General features: G+C 53.5%; 1 protein-coding gene across 2 annotated transcripts in view; it reads right to left on the bottom strand.

The window, feature by feature from the left end:
- Positions 1 to 16,382: 16,382 nt before the first annotated feature.
- Positions 16,383 to 25,894, bottom strand: part of Lrrc1 (leucine rich repeat containing 1) — a 112,004-nt gene continuing 102,492 nt past the window's right edge. For both annotated transcript variants that reach the window (XM_023704835.1, XM_023704834.1), the window contains exons 11-14: positions 25,670 to 25,785; positions 19,774 to 19,946; positions 18,256 to 18,392; positions 16,383 to 16,786 (exon numbers count right to left, since the gene is read on the bottom strand). In XM_023704835.1, the coding sequence (XP_023560603.1) occupies positions 16,628 to 16,786; positions 18,256 to 18,392; positions 19,774 to 19,946; positions 25,670 to 25,785 (585 nt within the window). In that variant the 3' untranslated portion in view covers positions 16,383 to 16,627. The remainder of the gene's footprint in view (positions 16,787 to 18,255; positions 18,393 to 19,773; positions 19,947 to 25,669; positions 25,786 to 25,894) is intronic.

Raw genomic sequence — 25,894 nt, 5'->3', positions numbered from 1 at the left:
AAGGAGGGGAAATGGGGTGAAGGGAAGCCACCCCAGCTGGCCCTGCTGGAGGCTGGCTTGGTGCTCTGGTCCCGGCAGTGGCCGTGGACCCTCCTTTGCCAGCCAGTCTGTGGCTTGTATGCCATCCCAAGCATTTGCAGCTGTACCCTGGCCTGTGGCCCCGAGGCCTGAGGAGGCAAGTCCCAGCCTCAGCTTTTCCCTGCCCAGCTGTATCAGCCACTTTGGGCAAGATCAAGACATGAGGTCACCTATGCTGCTCCTGTCATTGTACCTGGATGTCATTCCGGGAGGTCCAGTCCAGTTCAGGTAGATTCCCACAGGTACTGCCCAGCCAGGGTCGGAACAGAGTGACAGCCTTGTGTCCACCCTGGTCAACACCGTGGGGGCACAAAGCCAGCTCTTGGTGGTTCACTGATGCCCTTCATGCAGGGTGGGCTTGGCGGTGGGGCAAGCACCCTCCTCCTCACCCTGGTGGGGTGAGTGGGCCCAGGCACACTGCAGCTCTTTCTGTATACCCCCAACCTCCCCCAGCATGTAACACCCGATTTCAAGACAACACTCAGAAATCCATGAAATAGGATGGTCTCACGCATACATTTCCCTATAAGGATCAGGCAAGAGTTATATTTGACATCCAGTTCCACAGATGGAATGTCTACGTCTTTGTGCAGGTCAACCGGATAAACAATGAAAGAAAAGAGAAGGGGAAGGGAGGGGAGGGCAGGAGAGGACAAGAGAGGACAGGGGAGGACAGGGGAGGACAGGGGAAGGGAGAACAGGGGAGGAGAGGGGAGGGGAGGGCAGGGGAGGGAAAAAGTTTCCCCTAAGCAGGGGACAGAGATCTAGGCAAACAGTATTTCCTAGACTCATTACCTAGGAAAGTTTTAATTGTACATAAGAGGAGGGATTACTTAACAGGAGAAGAGTGAGATGTTACAAGTGGAACATGAAGAACAGTAAATACAGGATAAGTAAGCTTTGCGCTACATATACTTGGCTGGTGGGTTTTTTATCAAACCTAAACGGTCTGGTGTACACTCTGATTTTATAAATACTGTGTTTCCTACACAGAGATAAAGTAGCAATGGAAGAAGAGTTCCTTGATTACACAACCACGCACAGCAGCCGCTCCATGTGAGATCCCAGAGAACCGGGAAACAAGCAAACACGGTCCCTGCTTTCGCCTCCTTCATGTCTTAGAAAGCAGGTGTTAAGAACTTGCAGCTATGGGTTTCCCAGACCAGCTGCTGGGCGTCGGGGCAGCCTCGGGTCAAGAGGCCACTAGCCTCCCTGTTAGAGGGGGAGCCCTGTGAGCAGGGCTGGGGGATGCGGCCGGCCCTTCACCCCTAAGGTGAACGGTCCTCTTCTACCACGTCCTTCTGCTTCTGCCGTGGAGCCAGGAAACACGAGCCAGAGCTGGGCTTCTCTGTTCCCATCAGATGCTTTGTCACTATCATGGAGAGCTAACCAATACCTGGGAGAACATGAGGCCTGCCAGGAGGAGACGCTGGAAGCAACTCATGAGAGACCACTGCGGTGCCTCAGCAGGCTGGGGGCCTCGGCAGCCAGGAGGAGCCACGGGAGCGAAGCTCTGAGAGCTACCAGCCTCGGGGCAGAGGCTGCAGAGGCAGGGAGGGCCACATGGCAGGGCCTCTGCCCGCCCAGAGCACCACACCTCACCCCGTGCAGTGAGTGAACCCGGCAGCCCGAGGAGGTCAACAGTGACACCGCTGGGAAGAGCCACGGGGAGGCAGGTGAGAGACACATGTGCTGCGAGCCCGCAAAGGCAGAGTGTCCGTGACGCGGGCTGCACAGCGGCAAGCTGCTTGAGGAGCTAATCCGCTCTAGAGGCCACAGAGGAGCACTAATCCACGCTGGGGTGTAGGGACCCCAACCTACACCTGCTTCCCACCTACAAGAGTGGAACCGAGTCGCTGCACTAGAGACAGGATGGCCAGGAAAGCCTAAAACAGCTGCTATCTGGCCCTAACTAACCAAACCTGGGTCCAGGGCAGACAGCAGTCATCCGCAGGGAATCCAGGGACCTGCCCGGCAGGCCTGGCGAGGTGCTGCACGCGCCACCAATCCCCAGTCAGAGACACAAAGAGAAGAGAGCGCTGGCCCGTCCCAGCCTCCTGGCCCCAGCCACCAGCTCCCTGCGAGGAGCAGGGACACGGACTCTGGCCACTGGGCCACGGCTGCAGCTGCATCCTGCCTGAGACACACGTGCACTCACATGTGGGCCACCCTCACCTCCCAGCGCTGCTACCCTGGGGTGAAGTCGTATGTTTCTACAGTTGATTTTCATCTGTTTTCCAATATCTAGCAGTATTCCTAATATGAAACAACTTTAAATTAAACTGTCTTGCTTGTAATCTCAAACTCAGTGTGTATAATTTGGACCACAAACCAGTGTGAAAAAACAGCTCTTGACTCAAGCTCTCGAGGGAGCCCACTCTTTCCTCTCCACCAGTGTGACACATCCCTGAAGCCCACCGATGTCCCCCTGTTAGTAGATAAATGTTTATTTCCTGTTCAGTGAGGTACAGCCCTTCGGTGCCTTACTTTTGCTTGTCGTTTTTTTCTTAGATCCCCATTCTCAGCTGTTTTTTCCTCTCTGGTGCTAAAGCATGGTGCATCTTGTGGTAATGGTGTCCCAAGTTTCACGGAATATGGTGAAAGAAAAAGCTACTGCTGCCTGGGGGGCTGCTCAGGAGTCGCTCCGCTGTCCAACAGGCCCAGCGGAAGTTCTGTGAGGCGGACACAGGACGTTCACCCTCTCGGTGAGAGGGCTGGACCATGCCTGGATACATGCTTTGAGACCTGCTATAAGGTGGACTCCCCGAAGGGCAGGCTGAACCACAAGCTCCTGGGGGCATGCTAGGGGCTGGGAGCTCCTTATGGTAAGTGGAGGAGGGGTCTGTGGGTGCAGGGACTTGTCTGTCCTTAGCAGCCCTTCTCCTGCAAAAAAGCAAATGAACGTAAACAGAAAGACTATTCTGGAATCTGCCTGTGGCACACGGCCCAGGACGGCCCTCAGGGAGGGTCGGTGGGGGTGGGCGTAAGCCACTGCAAGGGCAACACAGGATGAGGACAGCGAAAGGCAAGGACAGCGAGAGGCGAGGGCCGTGGACGCAGCCAGTGGACTCCGCGGGTGATGCCACAGCCACACAGAAAGCCACCAAAGCAGGTGCGCCCCACAGGTACGGAGAAGATTCCAGCGTGCAGGGGAAGACTGTGCTCAACAGGAGAAGGGAGAGAAAAGGACCAGAAATGATCGCCCTACATATAATCTAGAAAACACCTTTTCTTTACATACTAAATACCGCTCAAAGGTCAGTCGGGGATGAACGTAGGAAAGGTGAGATGCTCCAGGCGTGGATAGGAACACCAGGCTGTGAGTCAACTGCAATCAGGAAGGCAGCAGCGGAGAGGAGGCTGACGCGCAGGTGAGGTGCAGCGCATGCGTGATGGGCACGGCGGGGTGGGGGGCGGCTCCCCGCAGGTCTGAAGCAAACCCCTGAGCTGCCGGACGTGCACACCCCACCCTCCTCCCCTCCCGCAAGCTGTGCACCACAGGCACAGCCCACCTGGGAGCAGCCAGACCTGCGCCAGCCGGGCCGCCCTGCCATCAGCCGAGCTCCTCTGCCCTGCCCTTCACTTTTCTTCCCACTCTTCCATACCTTTTCCCGGATTTCCTACCCTTTTTTGAATGACTGAATCTTCTATAGCGTACCTGAAACTATTTAAGTCAAAAGATGAGAAAAACAAAAACACCCACAAAGCAATGGGCATGAAGAATCAAAGTCACAAAAAGAAAGCCAAACTTTAAAACAAACATTTGTAAACCTCAGCGCTCACACAGAAAAACCCAACGGAAGGGCCTGTCTCACGGAGCTCGCTGCACACACGCGGTCAGCCCAGGGCCTCTCCCGGTGGGGCTGCGGGGAGAGTGTGGGTAGCACTCCTGGCTGCAAGGGGACTTCTGCCACCTTCCTGCCTTCTGAAGACAAACTCTCCTGGATTCTGCTGTCCACGGCTGGCCCTATCCAGAGCCTCTGTCCTGACCTCTGTTCCCAGTTCTGCTGCGGGGACTTCGGTGGCAGGGGCCCCACCGCAGCTCTCAGGAGCAGGAGCGGAGCAGGCTTTCTGTTTAAAATAACGTCCACCATTTAGTAGAGAGGGCTCAGCGCCTGACGCCCTGAGCCAGATCTTCTGGTGGGCAGCTGAGGGATGAGCCGGCCACTTCAGGTCTCCTGTGCATAAAGTGAAACTTATTTTTCTACAGCACTGTTTGACATGCACAGAAAATGTGACCATAAACCGGGTGTGGTTGTGCATGCCTATAATCCCAGCTCTCAGAAAGATCACCATGAGTTCAAGGCCAGTCTGGGCTACACAGTGAGTCCAAAGCCGGCCTGCACTACAAAGTGAGACCCTGTCTCCAAAACCCCCAAAATTAAATTAATTAATTAAATTGCACATAAAATGTAACCATATATATTTGGGGAAAAACCTAGAGGTTATGCTTCTCAAGGTTTTCTAGTAGTGTGAAAGGGATTCTAAGCACAGTACAGAATACGAATTGTGTGCTTTGAACACAGAAACCAAGTGAATGTAGGAAGTCATGGAAATGTGGGCCCAATGCTACTTTGTAAATTTACTTATTTACTTATTTATTTTTCTGTATTTAGTACAGGGTCTACAGGGTCTCACTGCAGAGATCAGACTCGTGATCCTCCTGTTTTCAGGCTCCCAAGCACTGGGAGTACAGGGGTGCGCCACCATGCCCACTCTCAATTGCTGTCTCCCTGGGGGCGGGGCTAGCACAGCAAGCGGGGCATCAAACCCAGTCCACTGTGCTCTGCCTAAGCAGGCACTTTAGTCCGCCGAGATATCTGGCTGGCCCTGTAAGTTTATTTTTTAAATAGCATCTGGCAAACAGGAAAACAACCCTACTTTTCCAGCCTCTGAATTCACTAGAGATATTAGTAGCAAAACAATGTCAGTGGTTTGTCTTACACAGAAGAGCCCTTCTCGGAGCCAGATCCAGCCTGGGGACAACTGGCAAGGAGCAGCCAGGGTCCCCACCACTGCAGGCTCAGGGCTGAGCCAGAAAGCAGGTTCTAATTTCATAAATCTGTGCTACCCAACCTCTTCTAATGATACAAAATAAATACAAGTAAACTTATAAGCTTAGACAAATCTGAGAAGAGACGCGATTTAAACCTTAGTAACTGCTCAGCCACCCTGAAACCCACTTAAGACCGGCGCAGGTTATGGTGTCCTCCACAGACGCCCCAAGCCTCCCAGTCCCCACAGAACCGCAACCAGCACCTACCTGTGGACTGAGCCGGATGTTCACTGCTCAGCCCTGCTCCCTCCCTGGAGTGGCCCTGCAGAAAGAGAGCTGCCTCGCCCAGTGCCCAGGCCTGGTCAGTGGCAGCCCCTTTCTGAGGCCTGGCCCCCACTGTGAACTGGCCCACACTTCCCCTGGGCCCCGCAGAGCACAGCCTGCCCTCATTGGCCCTGCTCCCCACCCCCACAGGCACTGCTGAGAGCTCGAGTTGAGCCCGGGCACCCAACTCCGCGCGAAAGCCAAACACGGTAGAGCAGCTCTACTTGTGTTCAGTTTTCACAGAGAATCAGGAGGTAGCTCCCCCACCGGCCATCCATGGACTGCAACGTGTTCCAGACAGTGAAAGTCAGGTGACAAGTAGTCACGGGCTCAGTCCACAGGCAGGCGCACGCTGGTTGCAGTTCTGTGGGGGCTGGGGAGCTTGGGGCGTCTGTGGTGGACACCTTAACCTGCGCCGATCTTAAGTGGGTGTCAGGGTTGCTGAGCAGTTACTAAGGTTTAAATCGTGTCTCCTCAGATTTGTCTAAACTTTTAGTTTACTTGCATTTATTTTGTATCATTAGAAGAGATTGGGTAGCACAGATTTATGAAGGAAGGCTGTGTTGGAGATGTAGAAAGTCAAGAGTTGGACCCAGACATCTGTTGGAAAAGTCCCACTTCTTAGGCGGACTTTCCTGCCTGAACTACCACCAATCCACGCAGCATGCAGAGGTCTCTGGAGAATAAGCTGATGCGGGGTGTGGATGCAACAGAGAAGTGCCCAAGTGCATCGTCTGGTGCAGAGAAAAGGGGCCTGCATAGAAGGCGCTCCGGTTGGGCGGGCTTTTCCTTTTGCATTTTTAATAGGGCAGACAGAAGGCACACCTGATTCTCACGGCATAATACTGATAGTCTGCTAGCTTTCTTCCCGCGAGGCAGCTGGCACCCTGGCGCGGTATTCCCATCTCAGAGGCTCATTTTCCCAAGTGGGTCACTGTAGGTGAGCAGCTTTGCTGCCCTTCTGTCGTCGCCATGTGCTAGGCACAAAGCGGCCTCACTCTGGACACGGTGCTCCTCGCTGCATCAACACTAGCATACACTTCCGCCTCCCGCCTTCACACCAGCACTCCTGCCTCCCATGACAGACCCAACTGCCCAGGCTCCTCCTAGGGTGTCCACTTCCTGGTCTCACCTTTATTCAGCCCAGAGCTGCCCTCCCTCCGCACCGCCCCACTACAGACCAGAACGGGCTCCCAGGCCGGGGTACTTGCACTTCCATGTGCCTCCCTGTCTCTGAGTATCGCCACGCCCAATTTTATTTGCTGTGGAGTTTTGCAAACACCAGTGTTGGCACTGAGGCTCCTCCCGGAAGTGGCTGCTAGAAAAGCTACCCGGACTGGCTATAAGCACAAGAGCTACAGCTATGGAGACGTCAACTATCCTGCTGATGCCTCGGTTTCCTAACTACTCAAGTGTGCATAATGCTTCCGAGTCACGGTGTTGTGAGAGTAAACCTGAACCGCCCTACTGTGCCCAGGACAGAAGGCACGGCCTTGTGAAGGGGAGCTAATGCCACTTCTCGATGGCGGGATGGTAAAGCCATACCACTCCCTTGATGGAGATGGATGAAAGACTCCTATCTCATACATACAAGTATGGGGAGAAAACACTGCATAGCCTTGCAGGCCTGGCTTTGTGGAGATCCTTGCAGAATGGCCTCCTTCCGCTTTTACCCTCCGCTCTGCTGGGATCAAGCTCAGGCTCCCGAGTTCCCACCTGCTGACCACCCGGCCTGCCCACCACCCCGGCAGGCCGTTCTGGGATGGACGCTGGGGCCAATGGCACTTCCTCTGGAGGAGCAGAATGCAGATGGGATGGAGACAGACTGCAGAGTCTGCAGATGCGATCTGCAGGAAGATGCAGGCAGGGGCGCAGAAGGCTGAAAGCAGGACCAGGCAGGACCAGGGCCGAGGGAGAGACAGAGGCGAGAGGGTAAGGAAGCTGAGGTGGGAAAAACAGTCTTGCACTGGGCAAGCTGGCCCACTGACGACTCATGAATCAGCACTCAGCCGTGATCAGCACGGAGATAGTGCACACCTGGCCGACAGCGAGGGCGAAGTGCTGCGCTGGGAAAGTCGTCTCATCTGTACTCAGGCACGACGTTTGGTTGAAAACGATGCAAATGTTTAAATGTTTCATTAGAGTAGAACACACACTGCCATTAATCCCCCGTGCTTCCAGGACCCACATCTCTCCATTCTCACCAGTCGAAGCTGTCCTGGAAGCCCTCATTGTTCTATCCTTCTTGAATTACTTGGTCGCGGCGGCTGAGATGGCCTGACCCGATTCTAAACAGCCACCTTGGCCGCCTGGGCTCAGGGGAAGAGCCAGCAGTCACAGAATGCCAGAGCTGGCAAGTGCACTCAGTGGAGACACGCCGTAATGCTTTGATTACGCAGAAATAGTAGAAATGTTTTGGAGAACTCAGGACACGCAGGCAGCGGGCCTGCACAGCGACAGGCCCTCCCGCAGGGGCACTTCCAGAGCCGCTGCAGATAGTGGCGGGTGAGGGAGCCGGGAGTGCAGGGGGCGGTCTGCGGAAAACTGGGCGACACCTCCTTCACTGTAAAACTGTCTCATTTAACCATCCGCTATATCATATGGTGCATCTGGTGCACACTGAACGGATGCCGTGGCAAAAGCTTCTTTCCTTAGTGGTGGGCAAAATGCTGGGAAAACTCAGATGTGGGAGGTGTGAGGAGAGGGCACTGCCCAGAATCCAGCAGCACTGGGCCCGGGGTGAGAGGCGGGCGGCGCGCGGGGCCAGGGGACCCAGCTGCAGGGTCTTCAGGGAGCGGAGCCGCAGCAAGAGGAGGGCTGAGCAGGACTCTGGAAGGAGCAAGAATGGCTCTCTCCCGAGGACCATGGCATGGAGGACAGCGGCTGCCGGCTACCAGGACTCACGAGCCGGGATTCCCCACTTTCTCAGGAGAGGATATAACGCTGCATACAAAAGGGCTGAGAGGGCCGAGGAGATAGCTCACAGGCATAAGTGCCTGTCCGCCTAAGTGCCTGTCCGACAAGACAAGCGCAAGGTCCTGAGTTTGGTCCCCAGTGCCAAAAAAAAGAAGGGCTGAGAGCATGTGTTAGTTGATACATTGTGTCAACTTGGCTGAATCAGCTCCTGCAGATCTCAGCGTGGGGGCCTAGCCCTGCAGGTGGCCAAGGCCCAGAAATTGAGAAAGGCAGGAAGCTGCCCTGCCTGGTGTCCTGCTGCCCCGCCCTGCTTCGGTGGAGAAGTCTCGGTGGTGAAGTCTCAGTCTTCGGAGGAGCTTGATCTTGGCAGCTGCACCGCTTTGGAGGAGCTCCGATCTTCACTGTGGAACGCTGGTCTTTGCAGTCAGTACAGAAGGAAGAGAGAGGCTTGATGGAGGCCGCTGCAGCTGCGGCTCCTCCTCTGCTCTTCATTGTTTTCTGCCGCATGAACCGCTGTCCTTTGCCTTGGAGCCAGCGGAATATGGACTGAACCCTCACGTTACTGTGAGCTAAATAAACCTTTCCTTCCTTCATTTTGAGTGTTGGGTATTTGTCCCAGCAACAAGTAAAAAGTAACTAGACAGAGCAGCTGCAAAGTGGTCCGCTCACCTGGGAGCGGCACCAAGGGCATCCTCCCTGCGCAAGCCGAGCAAGGGCAGGCCAGGCGCGTGGGCTGGTGCTGAGGACACCGAGGCTCTGAGGTCTCTGCTCAGAGAGCCAGGCCCCAGGCCCGGGAGCAGGCGGGCACGCGCCTCGCACCCTCTAGGGGCAGAAAGCAGCAAGTGACAACTTTTGTCTCCAAACGCCAGATAGGGAAGAAGTTTCAGGTTGTCTGGATCTCTATAAAGGAGAAAATGGGCATGATTATATTTGAACAAAACATTTTTTATAAAAATGGGCACTAGGCTACAGTTTAAGGACTCCTGAGCTTTAATATATTAATAGAAATATTAAGGACGAAGTTTTATGTTCTAAGATGTTCTAAAAACAAGGAACACAAAACATTTAGATACCACATCATTAAAAAATTGCAAAAAAATGCACAAAGAGGGCAGGCAAGATAGCTCAGAGGACTAAAGAGCCTGCTTAGGCAAGCGCAGGGACCACATTCAATCCCCAGCACCACCTGCCACGCCAGTCCCGCCCCCAGGGCAGGCTGAGCGCCAGAGTCTGGGCATCGTGGCCCATGCCTGTCATCCCAGCGCTGGGAAGGCTGAAGGGGGGGGTCACCATGAGTCCCAGCTGCATAGTGAGACCCTGCAACAACCAAATACATTTTTTAAAAAATGCATAAAAAAGTTGGAAATAATATGGCAAACGATTATGACTACTAGTCATATCTGTAGGACAGTACTTTTATGACATAAATTTGTATATAATAAAATATATATAATTTTTTAAAATCTTAAATTATATGCATATCAGGTTACCTAATTTTGAGGATGGGGGAGGGGTGCCTACGTAAACTGGGGACAGTAAAGAGCTTGAACAGCAGAACACAGCGACTTCCGCTTCCCAAGGACAGGGCGACTGCAGTACGGCCACAGGGCACAGCTGAGGCTAAGACCCTGAGGGCAGCTGCTTCCCGACCTGAGGCTGCGTGCAGAGATTCCTTCCACCGCCCACACGCGGGCCAAAGCGTGGGCTTGCAGCTGTCTGGGTAGAATGTCGGATATGCACCCAGGGTGAATAAGACCTGCTTCCTCTCCCTAGCAGTCAGTGTGAGGCCGATGAGCCACCGGGCAAGTCAGGAGGTGCCCGCACCAGTTCTGACCCCACCTGGCATCAGCACTCGCAACTCTCCTCTATCACCCAAAGGTGGGCACGGTCTCCGCTTCTGCAAACACCTCCCCTGCTCCCATGGGCTCAGCCAAGTACACCCTAACAAAGGAGGCCAAAGTGCACTGCATGGCAAAAGAGACTGGCAGGCTCCTGGGAGCTGGCACATAGGGGTACACTAGCTGCTTGGGAGGCTGTGCAGGAAGATGGCCAGTGAGAGGCCAGGCTGGACAATTTGGCAGTGGTTCTCTAAGTGTGCTAAGGGACTCGTGCCCGGGGCTAACTGATCTGCTTTTGCAGGGTCACCGGGAATCCTGACACTTGCTCAAATCTGGGTACTGCACAGTTCTGCCTTCAAGAGAAAGGGCACTAGCCTGAGTGGTGGCACATGCCATAACCCCAGCAACATGTCAGGAGACGGAAGCAGGGCCCAGCCAGGGCGACTTAGTGGGGCCCATGTGAAAACATTAAGAGATGGGAGAGGGGCTGGGAATCCAGCTCGGTGTGAAGGCTCTGGACTCGGTCCCCAGGTCACAGGGGTCAGGGACTCCAGTACATTCCAGGTCATGCAACAGCAGGCACTCCAGGGTCAGCCATGCTACGTGCCCGCTTGGACCCAGGGGACAGGGCAGAGACTGGTGTCTACGCTGATCCTTCGGGACCCTCACGCTGCGCCAGTTCTTCAGCGACTCCCCCAGAACCTGTGGTGACTGACACCACTTCTGCGGCAAGCTGTGTGCCATGTGAGCTTGCCCCACGTGAGACAGGAGGCCAGAGCATCTGCCCAGGGCCACACTGCCACAAATGACAAACCTGGGCAGAACAGGGCTGCTTCTACCAGGAGCCAGGGCACACAAACCAGGGAAGGAGGGTGTGCGCACCAAGCGGCATCTCGGCCCTGGTGAGTCAGTCTGCCAGGAGCACAGCCTCAGAGGTCCAGGTGAGAACAGCGGTGGACGAGTCACGCTGAGTGCCTGCGCAGGCGCCACTGCTGTCACCGCGACAAGGACAACAGGGCAGGCCTGACAGCGCCCAGCCATCTCCGGCGTCATTCCGTATCCCCACACGTTCCAGAACACTGGAAACCACAGAGACCTAGCCACAGCTTGCTCCGAAACTCTCGCCCAACCAGTACCGAAACTCCCCCACCCACTGCACCCAGGGCCACGGGGCAGGGCGAGACTCCAGGAAGACTCAGGTCCTGGGCAGGTATGCTGGTGCGTTGTTTTTCCAGGCCGTGATAGGCAGCAAGGCTTAACCAAGCAAGCATTCGCACCTCCAGCTGGGTGAGCAAGGCAGCGGGGCCAGGTGTGGGAACACGGGCCAGGGCCACAGCGGGGAGCAGAGGCCCAGAGGCCGGGGAAGCGCTGCCCTGGGAGCGCTGCTGGGCAGCACCCTAGAAAGTACACTCCGAAGGCAGGGCGCAGCCTGACTCACCTGGGCACACAGGCGTCCGGGAGGTCGCAGGGCTGTGCTGGGGGGCTGGGGCCCCGCGGCCTGCTGCACGTGACGCCTGTGCGGGCTTCTGCCTCCACAATCGCACACGTGTTCTGCATTCCTCCTGCTTTCTCTTCTTCCAATACAAGAGCTCCTAAATAAGAACAACTGTTGGTGGTTCGAAGATTTGACAACAGTGCTTCCTTAAAAGAAAGATTTTAAATAATAAGTTGCCAGATGGCTTTTCATGCCCCCAAGAGCAGAAGGTCAGTCTGGAGTGGGGTATGTTTCTAAGTGCTGGTTAGCTGTCTTCTCTCCAAGGGCAGGCATGAAAGGTAGCCAGGATAAAACAAACAAACCTTCCCAACTAATTAGTTCATGTTAGAGCTAAGAGCCAATGTTTGGGACACGTTAAAAGATGTCACTCCAATTAGTACTAAAACTGTATCAGCTTTTGTGGGCAGCCCTGCTTCTCCAAGTTTCTTACCCAAAGTCCAGGGGCAGGTACAAGTTCTCAGCCTGGATGGCGTGGCAGAGGCTGCGTGGACTTCAGAGTAGGAGAGGCTGGTGCCTGCAGTGCAGCGTGCCCAGTGAAGGCCACATCTACGCAAAGGCCTCTGGGCTCCATGCTGGTGTTCGTCACCTCGGTCTAAAGCACCTTGATAAAGGAAAACAGAACCATCATCAGTGCATCTCTAAACGTACCTGCAGGCACACAGGACTTGGGCTGGGGAAGCAAAACAAGGGAGCCACTGGAACCACAAATGATGTGAATTTACATTCTGCTGTCACGCACTACTTGGTCTTGGGAAAACCAAAATTTACTTACATAAATCTTCATTTTCTCCTTTGTCCCCTTAAAATGGCACCCCTACCTACTCCACGGCATTATTCTGGAATGTGGAGGTTGGGTTAGTTTGCTCGGTGCAAGACACCTAGTAGGTGTTCAGTAAGTGGCATTCATGTACCAGTAGCTACACAGTATATAATCAGTGGCAGCTCAATGCTTAGCAATTAAATGTTAATACTGCCAAAGAAATCTAGAGAATCTACCTGCTCGCCAAGTTAGAATTCCAGAGCTCTGGCTCGCGTCCACACCTGTCACAGCAACTGCCCACTCATAGTGAGAAGTTACACAGCCCCGACCAACGGCAGGCAAGGAGATGAATCTCCTGCCCTCCATGCGGCCTGCAAGCAAAAGGGACGAGGTCAGGTTCTGGTGGGCTTTCCGTTGCCACCAGCTGCCTGCTTTCAGGACAGAATGCCCCTGGTCAGGGGCTTGCTCTACACCACCCACATCAGCTGAACTCATTTTTTAAAGCAGGATTTGCCCCATGGATAACCCATGTTTTAAATTTGCCTGTCCCCCAAACCCACAAAAGCCTCCTCGAGCGGTGTCAAAGAAGAAAGTTATGAAAATTCAGGGCAAAATAAAGACAGATTGGAGCATCACAGACCCAAACTTAGGAAACTGAGGAAGGGCCGAAGGGGCTCTGTGGAAGAGAAACCGCTCTTCTCTGTTAGGCTTCCAGTGACTTCCCGGTAGAAACTACCCTTAGGAAAGCTGGTAGAGTCCACTTGAAATAAGGCTTCAGCGCAACTGCTGTTAAACATACCATTAAGCAAGCACTGGACAAATTATGATTCTTTTCATCCAGCAGGTACCTGGGGGTCTGTATCTAACACTACAGCTGAGAAGTTAGCAGGCGGCACGTGTCTGCGCCCGGCCTGCCGTGTGGCAGCGCTGCTTGCACCACGAGCAGACGATAGCGGCAGCAGTGAGACCTGTTCCCGTGGCCCTGAGAGCTGTGGTCCCAGTACTCCACTCCAGATTCACTTAGAATCCCAGAAGGGATAACTGCCCCACTTCAGAGATGAAGGACAGGAAGCTCTGAGAGGTTAACCAAGTTTTCTGAATCCACGTGGCAAGGCTGGGATTCCAAATCGCAGCTATATGAACATAAACCTTTTCAGCCCAGAGTGCCATTTTTAAAATTTCATTGTGTAGGCAACTTCTTACAAATGTGCTTTAAGGGTTTGATGTGGGTAGAAGGTGTATCACATGACTCTGCATTTGTATGCTTAGGCTTTCTCTAACAAAAGGATGTTTAATTAGCTTTTTGGAAAGGGGGATGAGGCGAGCCCATGAGTACTGAGGAAGTTGAGGTTTCAGCTCAGGGCGTTACCGCGCTGCGGATCCTTGGCCACCTTCCACCTAGCAGCTCGGGTGCACAGTGCCTTCCAGAGTCCCCACGTGGCAGGCAGCACACCTGCAATGGCTGTGTCCCCACGCCCGCAGAGGCAGGACTGGCTGCTGCAGCACTCCACCCAGCAAGGATCTTCCCAGCCTCCACCCACCCTTAAGTGCTCTGCTTGGGTGTGGCAGGTCACGGTCCAAGGCAGAAGCGCTGTACCACAGCAGCCAGCTGGGAAATTTTTAGGGAAGTTTTCAGATAAAGTGGAAAGAAATTATTACTCCAAAATTTCAAGAAAACAAGCAACAGCCAAACAACTGCTTTGCTACTTCTTACAGGTCCCTCTCTGTCAGCAATGACTTCCTTTCACCTCCTCCAATCTTATGTCAGTGTTTTATCCTCTGGGGTACAGTTTCTCTACTAAAAACAGAAAATGAAGGGTTCTGAAAAAAGTGGGTGAACAGGTCCTCCTGACCTGCTTTCCTGCCTTTCCTGTTTCTCCTTCCAAGACAAACAGACAGGCTGGACACCGTTCCCGGCTCTTCTCACCTCCCTCCCTAAAGGGAGGGTGTGCGCTGGGGGCACCTAGCACTAGCCAGAAGCGGGTAACCTTGACAAGGGAAGGTGCGCTTCCTGTAATCAGGTTTCCCTTCTCCATGCAGTCCTGGGCCTTCTCCGGCTGGGACTGCAGCTGGGGTCGACTCCACTGTGAAGCTTCCATCTGGTTCCACCTTCCTAAGATTAGAAATCATTACAGGATCACCCACCATAAAAGATTAAGATGAAACAAACAAAATCTCCCAAACCAAAGGGAAAAAGAAAGCAAACAGGCCAAAGGTTCAGGTGCCTGACGGTTCCCAGACGGGTTTCAGTGCACCCACCATTCCATTCCCGACCTTTATCTCATTCCCTTCAGCCATGAAAAACAGTGGCTTATAGACGGAGAAAGGGCCAAGCCACTGCGCAGTTTGTTCTTTGGCATCAAGACAAGATGCTACTTAAGCAGGACTTACGTGCTTGTCCACAATCAGCCTCTAGGCCAAAATCGCGAAAAGGAGATAAGGAAATCATGACCTAGAAATGAGCACGGCATGAGACTGCCTAGCCAAAACGAGTCCAGTGCTAGGTACTTTGTTCAATAACGTTTTTAAAATACATAAATAAATGCCCATGCCCAACCTAAAATGGAGGCAGAATCCAAGGCGAATGCACAGAAGTGACAGGAGGCACTGTACGATGTGGTGGCAAAGGTGTCCAGTGGGCCAGGCCTCGAGACCAGGAAGCGGCCCTGATCTCTGGAGGTCAGGCTGCAGGAGGCCCCTTGGGTGATGTGGGATGCACGCACGCTGGGGCGGGCCGAACTGAGCAGGATCCGGCCTCTCGGAGGCGAGCAGCAGACCGAGTCCAGGGTGTCTGCACCGTCTGGACACACAAACTAATAATAGCGAGGTGCCTCGTGACCAACGACCACCTATGCTGACTTCATGGAGAAAACCCCTCTTAGAAAAGAGACCGCACAGGGGCCGGGGAGATGGCTCAGTAGAATAAGTGCTTCCCTGGCAAGCACAAGGGCCTGAGTTCAATCCCTGGTTCTGCCAAAAAAAAAAAAAAAAAAAAAAAAAAAAAGAGACTGCAAACCACAGAGCGACTGGCATGTCCACCATTTGCTCACCACAGCACGCAGGAATCAACAGAGACACAAGGAAGCATCCTGTGGAGCCCCCAAAATAGCAGGCTGAACTTGTACAGCAGTATCTTGTTATATTTTGACTCAAATTCTATTTACAAATTAAATTGCACTTACAAAGATAGCAACATATGGCAGTATAAGTTATTTTACTGTATCGTGGCCTCAAATCTGCATATAAAGCCTTTAAAGCAGTCCAGTACGAACTGCTGCCTTGCAGCACCAGCCTACCCGCTGAAGTCTCTGCGCCAGGGTCTCTTCTTGTGCTTTTCTGCTCTATTTTATCATACAAGGGTACACGCCTCCAGAGCAGAGTCGGACACTGCACACAGTAAGCAGAATTTGCTTGTGAAAAGGTAAAGTGTAAGAAATTATTCGCAGTCTGATCCTTTGGTTCATCACTCAAAGAAACAATCAATACGTATCATTGGTAATTCATCTTTTTGGTTAAAAACAAATCCACCAAGTAGACTGCTGATTAAACTCCAGCACTGCTTACAGAGTTCCACATTCCCAGCCTCCTCTCACTGCTCCAGGAGGCCACGGCTCCCTCTGGCTCGATGTGACACAGGACACCATAAGGCACTAGAGACGCACACACCCAAACAAATACGTTAGGATTGGTTTGTTTTCCTGCACAAATCCTAATATGTATCGTCTTTAAGAGAAAACAACAAAAAGAAATACATACTTTTGGTATGAAACACTTACACAAAATTTTAAAATTTACACCATCTGAGCTGCCAAAAAAGGTTTAAAAAGCATCCACTTTTCCTTGTACACACTACCGCCTCTCTCTTATCAGCAGACCCAAGAGAACTCAGGTTCAAAATGCCCAGCACTGTGTGGACGGAGGGGATAAAAACTCCCCTTCCTGTTCTCTCTCACCAACATAAGACAAAAACAAAGGTCAGGTGTTTACAGTAGTGTATTCTACTTATTACAAACAACTGAAATTTTTAAAAAATCAAAACCAAAACCCAAACAGGCCAGAAGAGCACTGGGCGCCGCCCGGATGAGGGCTAAGGCACTTCCTGGGCAGGAGCATGGCCGGCCAGCGGCAGGGCCACGCGGGTGAGGAGGGCGGCTCCCGGGAAGCAGACGGGAGTGTCCAGACAGCAGGGAAGACGAGGAGGTGGGAGCCGCGGCGACAGTCTACACAGAAGTGGTCACTCGGTCCAGGGCGCGATCGACTTCGTTCTTGTTGGAATCCAGCCCTTTAGCAGCATTCATGTCGTTCCGTAAACTCTCCACCGTCCTCTTCATGTTCTTCAGCTCCCCTGGGTGTGGGGTAGCTCGCCGCAGAAGTGTTCTCTAAAAACAAAGAGCACAGTAAGTGTTTTGCTTTCATTCCATTATTTTTTCAAACTATGCAGCTTCACGGAGCTCGCACTCCACACAGGGCCTACGGTCTGAGCAGCTGCAAGTCAGCGAAGGTGGAAAAGCCTTCTTCAGAGCTGTGAGCCTTCTCCACCGCCCTTGGGGAGCTGCCGGCAGGTAAAGCGCTTCGTGTGGCCTATCTCTTCACAGTGGGGGTGACACTTTTTAAACTGTAAGATTAGTGTAAGAGAAAAATAAGCTTCTAGAATAAAATCTGCCAATTTAGATGCAATTACTGGACATAAAAGAAAAGATAAATGGATCAATAATAAATAGTTCAATAACCAGCAGCCCTAATTATAGTCTTCTGCACCTCCGTCAGTCCTTGAGGCTCGGGAGGCAAGAAGAAAGGGAAGCAGGAATGGCCTTTCCTGTCTGCTTTCACTACTGCGTGTGCCATTCGTTACACAACCCATGAGCACATCTCATTTTCTCACCATGAGCCACAGCACATGAGGTACAGTGACATGGCACGGACAAGATGTGCAGTTCTGAGTCGCTCCATATGTACACACTGCTTTGCAGGTCACAGGCTACACTGCTGAGAGAATCCACGCTGGATGCATAGGAGGAAGCTCAGTGGGCAGATGGGCCCGGGCGGGCTCGTGGAGGCCGAGGAGTCGCGGGAGACAAAGATAAGCGGGCACTGAGGCAGGACAGGGGGTGAAGTAGTTCTGTCATCCCTACTGCCCGTGTACACCCTACTACTACAAATGCTCCAAGTTCCATCTGGTACCAGCTGAAAACGAAGACTGTCCCTGCCTGGGTATGGCCAGGCCTCCCTCTAAGCACTGTTATGAAAACTCTGCTTGGCGCAACGCAATTCAGAAGCCAAAGTCAACTGCTAGCAAGGTGTGAGGAGCTGCCACAGACTCCTGGAGGGAAGGCCACTCTCCCGATTTCTGGATTAAAATGTGGAAAGTTTCCAGCTAAGAGAGCAAGCGGGAGGTGTGAAGGCTGAAGCCGAGTGGTCACGTAGACAGGAGAGCAGTCTGTCTGCAGGTGGGTCCTGAGGGGGAGTGCCGTCCACGCAGCATGGCCCCATGTGGGCACAGGATGGGAGGGACTGCACTCACAGAAGACAGAAAAGCCCCAGTGTGAAGAATCAGACGGGCAGGTGTGGAAAACACCACAATGGAAAAAAGGCTCCACAGGCCACCCAGGTAACAACAGAAGTTTCATCTGCCTTGTTCACCTTTGCAACTGGGTACACAGAGGGGCCCAGCTCTGCGCGTACAAAATTTCTAATGCTAAAGGCAAAACAGAGGACACACTATGAGACAGGAACAGAAGCCTTTATGGATGTCATTCTCAACCTGGGAAGGGCTTTATGTGAACCTCCCAAGACGAAAGCCACGACTCCCGGCCCTCACCACCTCGCTCTCGCCCTCCCTGGCCCTCACCGTCTCACTCTCATCCTCGTCTCGGTCCTCATCCAGGAAGTGGATGGCACTGACCCTGTGCACAGGGTGCATGCTCCAGGCATCATCGGAGACGTCCTGCACCAGGCTCTCCAGAGCCCCGCAGCGAGGCAGGTTCTCTGCAAGGACAAGGTCGCGTCAGCAGGAGCCCCGGCCCCATGAGGCTGAGTGCAGGCTGCGGTTCAGGCCACTCGGCAGGCGCCACACAGAGCCAAGGGCTCCGCACCAGAAGCGAAGGCGGGCAGACCCATGGCAACTTGTGGCCTGTGGTTTTCATTCACAACGAAGGGCCTGGGCAGGGCTCCCCTTCTTTTTATTTTTTAAATGTATTTAGTACAGGGTCTCACTGTGCAGCTCAGACTCGTAGTGATCCTCCTGTTTTCAGCCTCTGCAGTGCTGGGACTACAGGTGTGTGCTACCATGCGCAGTCCTGGTGGCTGGCTCAGCGTGCCCGGGGCAGGGCCAGCACAGCACACGGTGCTAGGGCTCAAACCCCAGCCCCTGCACTTGCCTGAGCAGGCGCTTAGTCCACTAAGCTCGCTCACCGGCCCTTCCCCTTCTTTTTAACGGCAGGTAATTCTATGTGAGATCATACAAATACCTAGTATATCGGTGCACTGCTCATTTCGTGACAGAATATCAATAACTGGAAGAGTCCTTGTTCGTAATTCTCATTTACCCAGAACATCAGCCTTCTGCGTGCAGTGACGTGACCAGCGTGCGGTGACTTTCCCTAATGCCACTCTACCACATTCTATTCTCTTGTGGTCTTAGAAAGCCCACCCAGTGGCTGGGATCCAGCAAGACGACTGCAAGCTCGGCTGCTTGGGCATGCTTGCTCCCCAAGGGGACTTCAGTTCCATGTGACCCAGCTCTCAACAAAGAGTTTCCAATAGCATCTTGGTATTAGTGTGAATATATACTTTTCTTTTTATTTTAATTTTTTAGGGAAGGGTCTACAGGGTGTTCAGGGTCTCACTACTAGATCAGACTCATAGTGATCCGCCTGTCGCACCACCACGCCCAGTCTTAATTGCAGTCTCAGTGCAACCCGGGGGCAGGGCCAGCACAGCAGGCCCGGGGATCAAACCCCCGGCCCCTGCGCCTGTTTGCAGGTGCCTTAATCCGCTGAGCTATTTGGCCAGCAAGTACACGTATTTTTTTTAAAGCCACACAATTTACAAAGCAAACACACAGTGACTCAAAATAACTCATAGACCTGAAGAGAGTATGCCAGCTGCTAGCTGCTGACCCTCCAAGCTACGCGCTCAGACTATAGGAGACGTCACTCTTCTTAGGAGTGCTAGCGATCCTTCAGATCTAAAGGCTGCTCCCCAGATTTGAAGCGGTGTACACGGCTTTATTTCTGCAAGGGCACAGGAGAACTTTCCTGAAGGGGCCACACAGACCCAACAACATACATACAGGAGCAGGGGCCCAGTGGGCAGGTGTCACCTACTTCTCCCTCTCACGGCCTCGGGAGCACGGGCCGAAACTCACCTTGACGGGAAGGTTCAGAAGGCAGCTGCGGCAGTAAGACACAAGTTAAGATCTTCTCTCCCGTGGTGTGGTCTGTATCCGTCTGAAAAGTGAGCAGAGGCTGGGACTGGTTGTCAGATAACCACAGGGCCTTCAGCTTCAGGGCAGTCAGTGACAAGGGCAGATGCAACAACCTGAAGAGAAACCAAAGGACACATCACAACCTAAGACTTCTTCCACAAACTACTTCCTGCCAATAAAAAACAGGCAGACACCAAGACCAGGTCAAAGTGTGGAAAATCACAACACAAAATTTGCTCTTTGCAAGCCTTGACTCCATCCATCAGGACTCTGTGGCTGCCGCTGTCACCACCACTGCTCTCCCTGGGGCTGCAGGCCCCGGGGCAGAAAGCTCGGAGGGACGGGCACACAGCGAGGCCTGTGGGAGGTGAAAAGCAGCAGGCCACCAGCAGCAGAAGCGCGAGCTGTCACTGGCTGGAGCAGGTGCAGGTGCAGGCGCGTCGGGACTGCAGGAGGACGGGCTCCCAGGCAGCAGGGCGTGGAAGCAGCGGCTGAAGTGCAGGCTAAGAACCATTTCCACTGACTCTACTGGCCTCCTCTGGGGAGGTTATCTGAAGTACTTCCACTTTAAACTGTTATCTACCAGCTTCTAGACACTCCCACCTCTCAGACTCCTTGGTGATAATTAGTATGTATGTCGGCCTGTTTGCATTTCAAGTGAGGCATCCACAGGAAAGCACTGTAAAATTTATAATGTGACACTCAAGACTAGTTTTGTTCTTGTACTTGAGCAGATACTTGTCAGCACGGCAGCAACGTGTGAACCTATTAGATAAAGACCGCAGTGGAGGAAGCCCTACGTAAGCACTGCTGCGACACAGAGGTGGTCAGCCAGAGGCCGCCCTGCCCCGTGGGGCGCCAGGAACATCTGGACAGCGGTGCCTGTGACACGGGCTGGGAGGACGCTAAGCGGGCGAGGGCCAGGAACACCGTCCAGTATGCGCTGCAGCAGACACGCAGGGCGCACAGGACAGCCCTCAGGGATGCCGCTGGCGCGGGGACGCTGCCTGGTTGAGCCAATGCTTCGCAGCACTCAGCTTCATTCTGTAAGCGACCCAAGGCAGCCTAAATGCCGAGAGCCCATGGTCTGGGGAAGTGAAGGCTTCCCGTCACCGAGTGCTCGCACTCCAATGATCGTCCTTGTCACTGAGTCATAGATGGAGCAGGGAGGTGCTCTGTAAGACAGACACATACCTGCCTCCACTAGGACTCTACCTCTATCTCAACAATAAATTAACGGTGTGCTGTCAGAATTTTAGGTTAACTGAACTGGTGGGGAAAACATTAGGTCTCTATGCAGAGCTATGGGGAGAGGCCGCATCTCAGTATCATAGAACACAGCTCAGTAAAATGTAACCATAAATCGGTTATTACCACAATAAAAGAAGCTAAAAGCCAGAGTGCAGTGAGCAGTGATGAAGGAACGAAGCACGGCACAACCCATGTTCCGGAAGCATCTCTGACGTGTCAGCTCAGGGATGACACAACTGTCCCCCCAGGACACCTGGGGCAGCAGGGGCTGGTCCATCCGGCTTCAGACCATGTGCTGCACCAAGTACCCATCATGCAGTCTCGCACACTTATGAGCGCTGCACTCACGTGCATGCCTCCGAAGACACTAGGTACTGTGCACACAGGACTTCACTAGCGAAGGCCGTGGGGTGGGAGATGCTCACAGGACGCGGCCGTGCAGAGAACTGAAGGGAGGTGGACCCCTTAGCTCCAACCCCTCTCACTCCGAGGTATTTGTGCCTCAAATGGAGTAGAAACCTCTAGGGCTTATACAAAACTATTTCTTCTGCTATCACACATGTATCCAAATACAAGGAAGACGTATATTTTCTTAAATTTATTTTTCCAGTACCAGGGACTGAACTGAGGACCTTGTGCTTGCCAGGCAGGCACGTACACCACTGAGCTCTCTTCCCAACCCTTGCATTTGTTAGTCACTGTGATAAAAGAATATCCATCAGACACTGAAATCTTGAAGCACATCAAATTCTTCCATTTTATGGAACAAAAGGACAGTTTCTTTTGAAATTTTTTCCTATTTTCTTAAAAGTTAAGTTCTTATCCTCCAGAATGTTTGGCAGTTCAAGTCTCGGGCAGGAAGTGTAGGGCAGCAATCTAGCCTTCTCCATCAGACCCCGCGAAGGCACCAGGGCATGGAAGCCAGCACAGCACACGGACACTGTGCCGGCGCCACAGTCCTGCTGAACCTGCCGCCGACCACATGCCGCACCAGGTGTGAGAGGGGCCGAGAGGACCGCTGCCACCAGCACACCAGGGGAGACCGGGGTATGAACGCCGGAACACCTCCCTAGGTGTTGTGCAGACAGCACTTTATTGCTATACTTCAGCTCATATTAAAGAGTTGGCTAAAACACTGGTCTTCTTCCTAATGAAGTGCTGCTTCAACAGGGGCTCTGCTGGCCAGGTTCACGCCACACACGAGCTCACGCCCAGCTGTGTGGACAGCAATGGCATCAGAGGGGGCACAGAGGACAGAGAAGGCCCTGTCTCTGTGCCACACACAGCCTGGGCTGCTGTGCCAAGCTGCCTGGTGACTCACTTGTCCGGGGGAGACACGCGCGCGCGCACACACACACACACACACACACACACAGAGTCTCTTCTGGGTCTCTCCAGGTGAGCCATCCCAGCTGCAAATCAGAAAATAGGCCAAAACAGTCCTTTTCTGCCCTCCAGGGGAGTCGGCAACCCGTCTTCCTTCTACTCTGGCACCTCCCGCACACTGCAGACAGGAATCAGCACTGGGACCTCGGCCCTGTCTGCTGCACACACCTGCGTGTTCCTCGGCACCGCATCCAGGAGTAAAAGCCCATGCTCACTGCTTCCACCACGGCGCAAGGACAAGAGCAAATCGCCGAAGCGTGAGCACCTCGCCCGCAGCTGTCCACCACCAAGGCAGCCCCACAGACCCTGCGGATGCCTCCTCAGAGCTGCCCCAGCGGCTGTTTTATCAAATTAGTCACTGGGCAGCCTACTGATCCACCTACCCTGAAAGCTGAATACTGTTTACAATTTAATCTGTTCGTTCTTCCCTACTAGACGTTTTTGATTTTAAACTACATTTTAAATGTATATACAAATCTAGAATATAATCATTGAAAAAAATCTAACAATGCCAACATCTCTAAAATAACCCCCCAACCTCAAATTGTGACCCCTCCCCTCCAAGAGAAGTAACGATGTTTTCATGTGTTACACAGATGAGGTTTTCTTAGTTAGAAAAACAAAACTGAAGAGGTGCGGACACCATTCAACACGTGCTTTTTTCTCTTTTTTCCCCCTTGGTACTGCAGACTGAAACAGGCAGGGCCTTTTCCGCAAGCTACACCCCGGCACTTCTTTTTTATTTGGAGGCAGGGCCTTGCTGGGTTGCCTGGGCTACGTTAACACTTCTTACTCAACATTCTGGGCCTCCTTCCGTGTCATGCCAAGAAGGTGGCTCGTTTTCGGACTGAGTGTCCCACTGAGCGGCCATGCCACCGTGCTGTCCGCTCACACTTAAGATCAGGGTCTCATGGAATTCCCAAATTCCAAGGCACACCCCCCACCAAGCAGAGAGCCACTTGTCTCTGGGGGCTGATGCCGTGACACCGCAGAGAGGCCAGCTCCTGGCAGCTCTGTGTACAGCACGGGCCACCCCGTGGACAGCTCCGGGCCCGGAACTGAGGATGGCGGAGCCCCTTCCCTGCCTTGCCTGGCAGGCCTCCACCTGGTCTCCAGGCGGTGCTGCGCAGCCGCCCATGCTGCTGTCTCCCGCCTCGCAGTCTCGCGGGGCTCTCCCCATGCCACGTGCTGACCGAGGCCCAAGCTCCTGGCGTGCTTAGCAGAGTTTCCCGTGCAGCCACACGTCTGAAGGCTGGGGCAGACACAGCAAGCTTTTTATTAGTCTCCACACTGATACTTTTAAACAAGTGGTGATTCCGTATTCTAATAACGCTAAAATTTGGTTATGCATCTCTATGCACATGGATTAACTGGCAGGCTCAGCTGACTCAGATGACAGCTCTGTCATCAACTTTTAATTGGATTGCTCCACCCTGACTGAAGCATAATAAAAATCACAATCTTTAGTCTTCTGAGAGCAGCAGGATGAGGTCTTCACTTCTGTGCACTGCGGTGTCAGACGCCTGAGCCATCCTTCTGCTCAGGAACGGACGACGCACACTCATTCTCACCCTGGGGCAGCACAGGGGTGCAGCGGCCCCCAGCTGCCGTACCCTGCTCTCTCCAACAGCTCGCGTGAGGGCTACCGCAGCAGAAACTCAACGCTGAGCGCAAACCCATCTCGAGAAGCAGCAGCCACTTGCTGGTCTTACGAGTCTATCAAGATGTCCTGAAAGCACTAACCCTGAAGAGGTGAGCGCGCTGGGCCCCAGCCCCACTGCAGACTCGACTTACGCCGGCTGTCTAAAGTCCATTTGCCGATGAGAAATGGGAGCCTGTGCCTGAGTGAGCAGCTCCCCAACCCCCAGGAGACCCCAATTCACTCATTCAGTGAATGAGAATGCCCCAACGCTTTTCCCACTGCTGGCTATCTCCACAGAAGCCACAGAGCAGCTTTCCCTAGGTGGACACTTTCTCTACTTAACCATATTATTTTTTCTTTTTTTGGTACTGGGAATTGAACTTAGGACTTTGAGCTTGCCTGGCAGGCACTGTATCATTGAGCCACATCCCTGGCCCCCAACTACCCCTTTTTCAAAAGCAACTTTTACATTCTTTTTGGCAACAGAAACTGTGGTAGATGATTTACAATGCCACGCTGCTGCTCCTGTAAACTGTTACATTTTCATAAAGCCACGGATACGAGGGCACCCAGGAGCTGTGAAAGCCATGGGAGCCAGGGACACAGAAGCCAGGACCACGAGCCCAGGCAGCTCCCAGAGGGAGGGTTACTGCCATTGCCACGGGGTGCTGTGAGTGCCTGGCAGGGATGGCCCCAGAAGCAGGCTCAAAGGAAAGGCCATCAAGGGCCAAGAAGCATGGCTCACCAAGAACCACAGCAGGGATGGAGCCAGGGGCCTGGAACACATTACTATCCAGAGAACTGAAATGGGCCCGAGTGGTACGGCCCAAGCGACCTGCTAGGAAGCAGGGAGTCAGCCAACTCCAGACACCGGTGAGGAGTCCAGGCCTGGGCAACCACACTGCTCCAGCCTCGGGGATGCCGTCAGGTGCTCTCGCCGCATCTATGAACCATTTAGACACATGGCATTACTGCAGAGCTCACCCCATAGGCAGAGTCTTATTCACAACTCAGGAACTCCTAGTCTCCAGCACAGCCTATCAGTCAAGACCACTGACTCAGAGTTGGCTGGGCGTGGTGCCACGCAGGACTGCCCACACCGGAGGCTGAGGCAAAGCACCACGTGAGACCAGCAGCTCAAGACCAGCCTGGGCAACAGAGCCAGATCCTGTCCTAAAAAAGCTCAGACTGACTGAAGCGCATTTTGCAGGTAAGAAAACTCTGAGGCCCACTCTGACTTACAAAAGACTCGGCAGAGAAACTAAGACCAGGACTAAGCCCACCCCAGGGCGCTGTCTCAGACTGTCCCGTTCCTCACTCTGGGAAGCAGCTCTGCGCAAGCGTCCACTTCGGCCTCGCTGTACCCAACTCCAGCTGGCCCTGACTGCCTCGGCCCCACAGGCTCAGTGTTCACTGCCACCTCAAGACCCCAGATCCTGACGCCGCAAAGCGCCAGCCTGCTCCTTGTAGGGGAAGCAGAGACAGGAGCCACAGAGCAAAGCGGGGACTGCCGCGCACTCGTCTCTCAAGCCAAGCAGCACGCGGGGCCATGCTCACCTGTTCCCCGCCACATCTAGGACGTGAAGTTCTGTTGCCTGCGACACCTCGGCAGGTATCCGAGTGAGTCTGTTGTCTCGCACGCAGAACACAGTGAGGCTGCAGCAGCCGCCAATCTACAGTGGATGAAAATGCACCTTTATTCCATTGTGGGAGGGATGGGGAAGGCAGCATCCTGTCCAGCAAACAGCACGAAAAGACACACGGAGACATACGCGAGTTTAC

Source organism: Octodon degus, unplaced genomic scaffold, assembly GCF_000260255.1.
Source record: "Octodon degus isolate 3935 unplaced genomic scaffold, OctDeg1.0 scaffold00205, whole genome shotgun sequence".
Taxonomy (NCBI): domain Eukaryota; kingdom Metazoa; phylum Chordata; class Mammalia; order Rodentia; family Octodontidae; genus Octodon; species Octodon degus.
The sequence above is the reverse complement of the archived record's forward strand: the minus strand, read 5'-3'. Positions and strand labels throughout refer to the sequence as shown.